Source organism: Ceratotherium simum, chromosome 4 (genome assembly GCF_057802395.1).
Source record: "Ceratotherium simum simum isolate JZ-2026a chromosome 4, ASM5780239v1, whole genome shotgun sequence".
NCBI classification, from domain to species: Eukaryota; Metazoa; Chordata; class Mammalia; order Perissodactyla; family Rhinocerotidae; genus Ceratotherium; species Ceratotherium simum.
In genome coordinates, this window is record NC_141903.1 from 63,026,719 (window position 1) to 63,038,740 (window position 12,022).

Below are 12,022 nucleotides of genomic sequence, written 5' to 3' on the forward strand. Positions count from 1 at the left end.
TTGGAAGGTGGGGCAAACCTCCTATGTGGGTCTTTGAGAAGCACAAGTCTTCTGCAGCTGACAAGCCCTGCCGCCCAGAGGTCCACACACACAGTCAACACAGTCCTGCCTCGTGTGAGCGCCCCGACCTCCGCAAGCGGACCCAGTCTCTCCACGGCGGGAGCCCCACACACTCCGCCACCACCCCACACTCTCCACCTGCTCCTTGTGCACACCCTGCCCCGCTCAAGTCAGCTCAGTTGCCAGGCTGCAGAAAATCCAGTCACCAATCTATGCAGGCCCACACGTTGCCTGAGGGCTTGTTGTTAGGTGGGGCCAGTCTCTAGGGTGGGCTGCCTGCCATGGCTGAGCTGGATTAAATCGGTGCTCTAGCGGGTGGAGCAGACCCTGGGCTAGCAGGTCTCAGGGAAAACTCCAATGGTGTCTGTGTCAGCACGCTCACACCAGGCCACAACAATGGCCGCCGCCAATGTCCCAGTCCCTGGAGAGGTCTCACCCCTCACCGAGATGCACTCAGGGCCTATTAGGTGAGTCTCTTGTCACCAAAGCAGTGTGCACCTTTCTTTCTGGTGATTTTAGGATGCTTTCTGGAACGGGTGAGTTTGTGCGCGGGCCCTTTAAGAGCCAGTTTTAGTTTCTTTGTGAACCGGGTTTTCTGGGGGTGCTCCCCAATGCTTTAGTAGCAGGCAAGGTCAGATATTATGCCACTGGTGTCGATTGTGCTGGGTCCACAAAATGCCCACAGCGGGGGCGCTCCCCGGCTCAGGGCCCCGCGCCTCCAGGGAGGCTGCGTACCTGTGAGCTGCTCCCGGCGGCCGTGAAGCTGGCGGCTTGTGAAGGCGGCGTTTTTCCTCTCCGGAAGGGAGTCTCTGCCTCTTCCACCCCAGTTAGGATTGTCCGTTGTTGCAGGAGTTCCTCTCATCCAGTTTTCAGTTCTGTCTCAGGGGTAATTTTTCCACGAGTAGTTGTAAATTGGCTGTGTCCACGGGAGGAGGTGAGTTCAGAGTCTGCCTACGCCGCCATCTTGACTCCGCCTCTGACCTGCTTTCTTTGTGTCCTATTACAACTATCTAATTGTAAGCTTTCAAAAAGATATCAAATTAAGTGCTGTCTTCATTGCATTTTTAAAATAAATAAATCTTTTTTTTTTCATTTTGCTAAAACCGTTTTTTCAAACAGTTTTGAGTTAGTACATTGAAATATTGAGAATCATTGTTAGCTAAAGAAAACCATTCTTTTACTTTTATAAATTGTCTTTACCTACTGTGTTTTATAGTCTTATGAGAATTTGGCTTATCCAAAAAGAGATTCTGTGCCTTCCCAAGTGAGAAGGAAACCTTTTGTCAGCATCTTGTCTGAGTTAACTCCTTGGCTGCGTAGGTCATGGGAGGTCTATGTTGAACATCAGTCTTTGGCTCTATCACAAAACTGGTATTGAAGCGCAGGCCAGCTCCCAGAGTACAGAGGTTAAAGAGGTAATTAGTCACCACAAAGCCGACTTGTGGTGTCTTCTGGTAAGGAAGTACTTAACTCTTTCCTGAATGATGCCTGCAATCTCATCTTCTGGGTGCTTTTATATTTCACTAAAATAATTTAGTCTTAGCCATTTTAAATTAAAGATGAGCTTAAAATATATATGTTGTCTGTTGAATTGAGACTGTCTTATCAATACTTATAGCAGTTAGGGGAAAGGGGGTGGGGATGGGCAGGGAGATTATTATCAATTACATGTTTATTATTCCACCTAAATTTCATTTTAGCTGTTTGGAAGCCTAACAAGTCTCTTTGAAATATTTCTAGCTTTACCATTAAAGTTCTTATTTATTATTGGTGGGGCGGGGTGGTGGTTGGAGCTTGCCAGAATTTTGCCTAACTTTTTTTCAGAAAACAAATGGCCTCTGATGAATTACAATTCACTAAACTGAACTATAGTTTTATATGTTTTTATGTTCCTGATTTTTTTAAGGGCCTGAACTTTTGCTTCCACACAGTAAATTTGTGTTACATGTAGGATAATATAATCTTCTCTTCTGCCCTCTATCTTAAAATATGCTGGAATACTGTCAAGATAGCCCATTCTTAACTGTGTCAACATTGTGCAGTACCTGGATTCCCTCAGAATTATTGAATATAAATTGATGGAACCCCAAAAAGCATAAAGGAAGGAGGAGGTTTCTTCTTTTTTTTTTTTTCAATTTTTTTTTTTTTTTGGTGAGAAAGATTGGCCCTGAGCTAACATCTGTTGCCAATCTTCCTCTTTTTGCTTGAGGAAGATTGTCCCTGAGCTAACATCTGTGCCAGTCTTCCTCTATTTTGTATGTGGGTTGCCACCACAGCATGGCTTGATGAGCAGTGTGTAGGTCCACACCCGGGATCTGAACCCATGAACCCTAGGCCACCAAAGCGGAGCACGTGAACTTAACCACTATGCCACCAGGCCGGCCTCTGGGAAGAGGTTTCTTAACTTTTCCAATTTCAAAGTAACTACAGTTTGTTTTCACTGAACAATGACTAAACTGCTGAATTAAGAAGTATTGCCTTTAAATTTTTTCCTTCCCTTTCTTTCTAACGTTTCCTTCAGGCCTGAAACATAACAATTTTCATTTGATTTTTAGTAGTATAGAGATAGTATAATATGATTTTCCTGCTCCTAGGTATAAACTTAACATCAACATTAACAACAAAAATAAATAGTCATTGATCTATCAAGGTTATAAGGTTCTTGTGTCCATCATTTTATAATAATTTGACTCTCTGATTATATCTTTTAACATTTCTAACACATCGTTTGCACTCAATAAAACACTTTTGAATTAAATAAATAAATAAAAGCTTAGAATCTTTTTTCTGCCTCTTGCATATTCTGAGGAATGCTTAGAAAAAGCTTAAGAAAAAGTTAGCTCAAGTTGTTATATAATCGTTCAGTGGAGTTGTAGTAACAAGATGGAACAATGGCTAAAATTAAAAATAAGACTTTTGAATAAATATATTTGAAATATTAAAGCCAGAGCCAAGTTTATCATAAATTTGTTAATTTGATCTCCCTCCCCCCTACTTTGCAAAAACTTTTAACCACTTGTTTCTTAGTAGCTTAAAGAAAATGTGCATTTAAAAAAATATTGTAGACTTGATTCTATCTGAAAAACATTTTTAAAGTATTCTAAGAAACATTCAAATTAAATTAACATGTATTTTGCCAAATAAATGAAGAAACAAAATATTTCCGTAAGAGCTGGTTTGTGATGGTCATTCCTAAATATATTAGAAAATATTGTTTTGTTGTTGTTACTCCTTTTTCAGTGCTGACTCCTACTTACTCTCCAGTTAGGAAACCTACCTAATGTTAGAGATGCTCAGAGATGGGGGTGGTCCAGAAAAAAATCAGCAAATGACAACATCTGCTCTGCTTCCCTCAAAGGTGTAACACCTCTGTTGGCAAAGATGCAAACCCATAGAATTTAAGTTTCAATAACATTTCAGTTTATAGGCCATTTATTGTGGGAAGTCTCATTTAAAAAAAAGCAAACAAACTACTATTCTCATTTTGTAACCTTTCACTCTTTGCATGACAAAATGGGCATTAGTTCACTGTTTAAGTAGCAAATGCCTAAATTAATCTTAGATTCACTAATCAGATATTGGCTTTCCAGAGAATAACATTTGGCAAGTGAGAACTTAAGGAGTGTCCCAAGGTATTTGTTGTTAACTGGTGGAGCTGGTAACATTTTGCATGTCACTCCTAGTCTTTCCCCTGTTAAGAACGTGCTTTGAGCAAATGCTTTAGCGTTTTAATTGCAGGTCAGCCTTTAAAAAAAAAATCTCTCTTGCAGTGAACGTCTCTTCTGTGAGAATATCTTTAGAAGTTTACATGAAAAATTGATTTAAGTATATATTTGGTACTGTGTTGTTGTTGGGCTAGAAGGACATTTACAGAAAAGTGTACCATAATATACAAAGGACACTCAGCATATCACTTTGATGCCATGTGTCACTTTCCTGAAATAGTCTTTCATTTGTCATTATGTGCAGTTATGTAAGTTAAAGATAAAAATAACTATTGCCTGCTATTTCTGTAGGATTATGATGTCGTGTTACTAGAAAAAGTACCTATAAATGGAATACTCATAAATGAAATTATATTCACATGTAGTAAGGGGAAATGTACTGTTAATAGATTCTTGAATTGATTCATCATGTAAATGTTTACGTGTAAATTTATCTTTTTCTGTACATAGAAATATTTTAGGTAGTGCATTCTCTGAAAGCAGAGTATACCTGTAAATCATGCCCATTCATTTGCTGCACTGGGATTGGATTATTCTTCAGTAAAACTCGATTTGGGGCTTTAGAAAAATCAATCAAATATCATTTTTCTTTCTGTAAGATGCCAAATTTTGTTTTGGTGACCTCTGCTATCATTTAAATGACCCGTATATGAGTTAGTGAGGATAAGCTTTCGTCACACAGAATTGGACCAAGTTTGCTCCCTTGTTGCTGTCTTTAGATCTTGTAAATCCTTTTTATTCCTTTTTCATTGGTGTGTGTTAGTTGCAGCTTCTTGTGCTTTTACCCACTTACAATCTATATAACATAGGGTGGCTTGTTGGCTTGTTTAGTTTCAAGAAATGATGAAAATGAAGCTCTATTTCTAAAACCGCCAAATAGATCACTTTTATGATGTGTTTGCCTTTCAGGAGTTTTAAGGTTTGATCTACATTTTATTCAACCTTAAACATACCTAACTCCCCATTGCACTTATTTGCCAATTACTTTACAGCACTCTTCATACTTTTTGTTTTAAATCGGGTTATTTTTGTCTTGTTGCATTTTTTATTCTATTTGAAGATATATCTATTATTCAAATATACAAGTGACTTAGGAAAGAGCATCCTAAAGTTTATTTAGAAATTCGCCAAGCCACATATTAATACATCTCTAATGGGGACATTTCTTTTCACACCTCTAAGGTGATTGAGCCTGTCCTTTAAAGTGAGATTTGCAAACCAGTGTGTGGCAGCTCCAATTAGCTTCTTTTGGGTTTGAAGCACATCACAAACAGTAACAAGGTCTCCTAGGACACTCCTCTTGCAAGCAGTGTAGTCATATTTCCTCATTAGTTCTTTTCAATTGTCACTAATGCCATGTTCCAGCTTTTGAGTAGGAGACAAAAAACATAAAAATTTGGTATGTATGTAGAATGGGCCATTGTTTTCCATAATTCAAGGCTCTTTTGAATTCCTTTGATAGTTTTGAAGCTTACACAGCTTAATTCATTAACCTTTACCCTTCACATAAATCAGGTGATTAGAATCTATTGCTAAGGAGACAGATTCCCCTCCACTGAAACTAAGCAACACATTCTCTTCTTTAAAAAAAATCCTGTATAGCTCACAAAAGTAAGCTTTTTTTTGTTTTTCAAATTTCATGAAATGTTTCAGATGCATTTTAGAACATTATGAAAAGCAAGCGAGCATAAAATTACATTATTATAAAAAATAATTCTTGATGCTTTGGATACTTTGGAGCAGGTTTTCTGGCCCTTTTTAGTATTCTAAAGGAGTCAATATATATGTACTCAACAGCTGTTACTTAAGAATTTACAATGGTTACAATTTTTTTTATTCTCTTCAGAACCCTGCCAAAACATAAAAGCAAGAAAATAATCTGAGAGGAGGCAATTCAGAATAAACTAAAATATATTTAAATGTACCTAGGACATTTGATTTGGAGAAATTTTTCATATAGGCCCTCATTTTATAGAGAATGATGATGTGAAGCTCACAAAGAAGGTAGGTGGTTATTCTGTGGTTCTGTAGAGGTGAGACTAGAATGTATGTCTTCTAATTCTTTGTTCTCTCTTGTTAAGATGTGTCTTCTCTTATTTCTCAGAACTTAAGAAGATGGTTTAGTAGGCTTGTGTTTGATGTTCATGGGCTATCAAGAATATTTGATATTCATCTACATTTTTCCACTATGCTATTTTTCTATATAATGAACTTCTTGTTAATAATCTTATAGGTTGTTACTTTCTCTAAGGATATAGTTCTTTCCCCAAGTTTTGTAGTTCCTTAGGTTGTCATGCATGAAATGGGAAATCTTTGAATGTACTGACCCCTAGAGAATATCGTTCATATGGTATTCTGAGGTTTTTTCTTAGGGATGGTGGGAACAGGGGGTGGGGGAAAAATGGGAAAAATTTGAATTCTGGATTCTGAGTTTAGGGACTCATGGCTTGCCCTTAGGGACAAAACTATAACTTATCACTGGGATTAATGAATATTCTCCTATGTGATATCTGTGAATAGGAGAGGGGATGGAGAAGCAAATGTTGTAAATGTGGTCTTTGGTTCTGTCACTCTCCTTCTCACTTAACAATTATCACTTTGCAAACATTTCTCTCTTTTATTTGTACCGTTTTTAAAGTATCCCTTAAAAAAACTTACATGAGTACCTATAGTCGAAAACTTTAAATAATTACTAATACCACCTTGTTTGTTGCCTGTATACAATCTATATAGTGGACTGAGAAAGGCTCTGATGTTAATACAGTAAAGGTCATGACCAGAGCCAAGACTCTTTTAAAACAGAGAAAAATTATCTAGAATAACTGTGGTCCACAGACTTGTGTTAGGTTAGGGTACTTCCTGTAAATATGTTCTAGAATGGACTCACAAAGTTTCAGGAGGAAAGGACAGTCACCACTCATGGTCTCTCTCATGACCTGCTATCACCGAAGGCTGCCTGGGAAGCTTGACCTAGACTAGTCACAGGGCTTTAGGCACTAGCCAGGGACCAGATGTGGGCCTCCGTTTCCACCAATTTGCAGGGTAATACAAACCACTTTCATTTTCAACTCTCAAAACAATAGCTATTTTAGCTATTTATTTGAACCACTTAATGTGTTTTAATATTATATTGAGTTTCAGTCTAGATTCAAAGAACTTGGGGTTTCTCTCAAATATCACATCTGTGAATGATATATTTAAATTAAAAAAATTAAATTTTGCCACAAATCTTCCAAGGACTGTTTCTTACACTATGAATTCTTATTCAAGAGTATGTCAAGTTCTATGTTGTGTGTAACTTCTGGCACACTAGCTGTGATTAACAGGGTAATTAAAAGTGTTTGGAAAACCTGATGCAACTGAACTTTGAAAAACAGAGCAAAATCCTAGGTGATTCTCTGTAAAAGCAAAGTGCTTTTCTCTTATATTTCTCTTTTCTTTTTTTGTCTAACAGGTATTTACTGCTTGCTTCTTAATCATGTTCTCTCTCAGATGTTACCTCTTGAGTAAGCTAATTTATTTGTGATATCTATTCGTAATAACCCTTCTCTGTCGTGTAGGGAGGAAACCAGATGCTCCTGGCCTTTCATCAGTTTTAGGACAGTTTTTATCCAGTGATCGATTATCTTGTTTTATATGAATATGGCTTCTTGTTGCCTATGAAATAGCGTTTGGTCTGGCTTGTACAGTGAAATCAATTGGTGTTATTTGCTGTTTGTAGTCTGCCTGTGTGTCTTTAATGTTCATATGTGCTTGTAGCTTATCAAATATAGAATCAAGTGGCAGGAACACAAATAGGATATTGCGTTTGTTTAGAGTTTTTTCATAATCAAATAAAAAATCAGGCATTTTGAACTGTTTGAAAAGAGCACGAGAACAGAATAAATGATATGAACATTATTTCTGCACTAATTTATTTCATTTTGTGGTGGTCATATGAAATACTGGATCTGCTAACATTTTTGGTAGGTGATGGACGAGGACAGTGAGATATGTATCTTTGAAATGACAGAAAGTAGTCAGACTGTTTTTTTCAACTATTTAGGATTTTATAATTATCTAGGGCCTTTGTTTTTATCTTAAGCATGTGAAAATTAGTTTTTCAAGTTGTATATAAAACATGGTTGTTGACTGTAGTGTTTCATTTCTGCTTTTATCCTCCCTTTTTTATGAGTTCATTCAGATGTTACATTAAAGCCAAATGACATGGAATTAGGTTTTAAAATTTCCCTTCATAATAAGCTACATCAATCAAAATTACATTGTGTTACTGTTTTAAATTTTCTACTGTAGCCATGGAAGAGCTTACCGATTTCTATCATAAATCTTTTTTTAAAACTAGCCAAAAAAGAATGTTTATTCAGTTATTCTGAGGAACTTTGAAATGTTTATCATTCCATTAAAATAATATTCTATAAAAATATTTTTAAAAGAAAAATATGTCTTCTCTATAACTAATTTAACCTTCAATAATGAATTATGTGAGTTAAAATTGTATAAAATTTCTTGACATTTTATGAAGATACCTACAAATAAGCTAGACAGCAAATAAAATGTCTGAAAGACAGAGATGGATACTCAGTAATTTTTTGATGGATTATACACACAGGTATCAAATTATTTGATCCTTACTTCCTAGAAAAGGTTAATGACTCCTTTTGCTTTTACCCTTTTACTTAACTGTTATTTATGAAGATTAAAACAGGGACTGCATTGAAGGATGCATATGCCTATGTGTCAGTATGACAGTACAGGTTTTTCTGATGTTATAGGGACTGAGCCACAAAATAGATAGTGTTGTTCATCATTGTCTTTAAAGTTCATTCAGTTCTGTATGACATGTTCCTCTATGGCTATTAGAGCAGAGTGTACCATTCAAAAACCTTTTAACTTAAGTGAAACCAGGAAAGACTTGAAATCTTACATATCTATATCTATATTATTCAAATGGCCTATACCTATGCAACAATTCATTTAAAATATTAAAAATAAAACATTTTAAAGTAACATTTTAAAGTTCTTATGGATGCAGATTTTCTTTCATCTTTAATCCGTTATAAATTTTTAAAACATATTTTTGTTTTATATTGAATAAAATTTCACAGAGAGTGTCTATTTTAGTATTATCAAACTCCATCATTAATAATTGAACCATGAGTCATATTACCAGCCACCCATAATGACCATCCATCTATATTCTACGGTTTCATTATAATTATTTTTATATTATTTTATTATATAAATGCCATATGTTCATTATGTAGCATATGTTTACTAGTCTATTAACAAATGTAACTTTACTGTCATAGGAATATCTCCTTTTTGTTGCTTTGATTTTAAAAGATAGACTAGTCATAAATGTATTTAATTAAAGTCATTTAGGTAGTAGAGAGTTTAAAGCAGGGAATCTAATACCTTTTCCTGAAACACTTTGAAAGAGGTTTGTTGAAAAAAGAGAGCTGTGACATTGATCAGATGCTGAACTCTTCCTCTTATGGTCGTGGCCAAACTCTTGCTAATTTAACTTGGAATGCATTAGTGTAACTCATCACTTTTTTTGTGTGTTTCAGATGTGTGGAGGTCATTGCAAAGGAAGGACAAAACCTGAAAGAGCTATATTTGGTGTCCTGTAAAATCACAGATTATGGTATGTAATGAGCCTTTGTCCTAATCCTTTTCAAGAATAAAAAGTTACAAGATCTTTGAAAGCTTGTTGAAAGAAATCAAGAGCTACTATCTCATAGAGACTATCTTTATTTGTGCTAACTCTGATCATACCAAAAAACTGAAGAAATCATGAGACTAATAACCAGAGTAAAATGCACATGTATATCAATTTATCACCATGCAATTGCACACACACACACACACACACACACACACTCTCATGTAGGATTAACAAGTATGGCTCAAAGAGCTATACAGGATAATTAAATATCTGATATAATAACTGTAACTTAAAAATTATTACATTGAGTTGATTTGCTTAATTTAATGCCATGTCACAAATGCATTCCTGCTGACATTTCAAATGCCACACGTCTTAATGCTTTAAATTCTTTAAAGCATTGGAAACTTCCATGTTAGATATATAGGAAGTTAAGGCTCTACATTTGTATGCAAGAAATTAAATTATCTTAATTTCCAATATTTCTTTAAAGTGGAGAAAAGCAAGTTATTTTATAAAAATATGAAAATTACAAAATCTTGTTGAAGTAATAAAAATACCCTAGTCATTCTTTTTTGTTCAACTTTATATATTTTTCTTATTGATTTGTATATTTAATCTAAATATAAAGTTTAACCATATATTTGGGTTTATGGGAGACTGAAGTGGTTTCCTTTTCTGATTTTTTAATTTGTTCATTTAAATTTGAGATTATGCTTTCTACCTTGAGGGAAACTAATAACTCGTTAAATTTTTTATTGTTAACTCTGACATATGCTAATAAATGACTCCAATCCTAGGATGTCATGCTGACCATCTGCCCAGGGTGGGAGGATTGTATTTTATCAGCTACCTAATTCATCCTTTGGAATAACTCTACAAAAGCTATAATAAAACACAAAATAAAAAAAGATTTGGCTTAAAAATAACCCTAATTTCTTTTTAGCGTTTATTTTTTGAGAATGATAAATGTGTCTTAGGTGGATTTATTCATATGTTTCTGAGTTGTTGGTTTTTCCCTAATTTATACATGCAAAAGGAGTGTTTTGATATGTTTTCCTTTTCTTTGTAGTTTGTTTTCTGTTTTGGCACATTAGATTGCCGCTGACATACAATGCCTCTAAAACCTCCAATATCTCCCTATTATCTAGGCCTTAGAGAGTTCTCTCCACGCAACACAGGGCATATACTCAATACATGTAGATTTGTTAATTAAATAGTACATTCATTCGTTCCAGACTCTTTACTTGGCATTCAAGGTCCTTTACCATCAGTCCCCTAACTGCCCCTCCAACCTTATTTTATGTCACTCCCCTTTACCTATTGGCTGCCAATGTCAGATTGCTAATAGCCAGGAGAGCTATGGATTAAGTTCCTTAGAATGAACTCTTCCAGGTCCAGCAGTGGAAAATGTTGCTAAAATTACATTCTACTCTAGCACCTATCTGTTAAGTTAGCCAGTGCAAAGACATGTTCCAGACGATAAGGAGAAGAGAAAAAGCTTTGGACTTGGGACAGATCTACTATCAAGTTCGGTCTTTGTGCTTTGTTTGTTCTTTTGCCTTGTGGAAGTTCCTTCACATCTCTGAGGCTCAGTTCCTCATTTGTAAAATGGGGAATTAATATCTGACCTTATATTCCTATGTGTACCCAGCGCCCAGTCTAATCATTAGCTCAGTGTATACTGCTGATAAATGTTGCTATTCTGCAGAAGGGAGACAGAGGGAAGAGTCACACAAAGTTCTTCTACCCTTTTTCCTTTCCTAGGTCTTGGAAGAGGTTTTCGTTGTTGTTATTGTTGATTGCTGGCTTTTAGTGATATTCTCATGTTCTGGTGTTTTGAAATTTTAGAATTTTTTTTCTCCTAGTGGAGTGAAAACTATGTTAAAATCTTGCCAATATGGTTTACATTTACTTGTATCTCTGAATTATTTAGATCATTGGTTCTCTGCTCTCTCTGCACGTTAGGATCACCTGAGGAGCTTCTAAAGCATACTGATGCCTGAGCCTTACTCAAGACTAATTAAATCAGAATTTCTAGGACGTGGAGCCCAGGCATTGGTTTTGTAAAACCTGCCTAAATGATGTTAACCACAGCCAAAGTTGAGAACAACTGATCTAGTCCATCTGAGAGGAACCAGAAGTGAACATCTGGGGACTCCCCCCCACCCTGTGGTTACAAGAAATCTATTACGATTTTTTTGGTACCTCAGTCCCTCCAGCTTTCCAGCTCTCTGCCCAACCCCATCTCTCTTCCTTCCTCCTGAGATTTTAGGTATTCAAAGGGTTCATGGTGAAAGTCTCTGTGCATCTATTGGTTCTGTTCTTCAAAACGTTGGGTCACAGTTGAGGATGAGGGGGAAAGGTGGATAGTTTATGAGATTGTCCTATAATTGGTATTCGATTATAAAATTAAAACAAATTACTGAAAGCTCAGCTCAGCTCATCTCTTTTTCCCTGGTACCATGCCAATAACACATGAATAATTTTTGTCAAAAAAATAGCAAAAAGGATTTTTCGTTGTAACCAGAGAAATTGCATGTTATTGGAGGTAACTGTTCTGCTAGCA

At 35.9% G+C, this 12,022-nt stretch overlaps 1 protein-coding gene across 2 annotated transcripts in view; it reads left to right on the top strand.

The window, feature by feature from the left end:
- Positions 1-12,022, top strand: part of FBXL17 (F-box and leucine rich repeat protein 17) — a 479,183-nt gene that overhangs the window by 315,877 nt on the left and 151,284 nt on the right. For both annotated transcript variants that reach the window (XM_004420327.3, XM_087429949.1), the window contains exon 7: positions 9,356-9,432. In XM_004420327.3, coding sequence (XP_004420384.1) covers positions 9,356-9,432 — 77 coding nt within the window. The remainder of the gene's footprint in view (positions 1-9,355; positions 9,433-12,022) is intronic.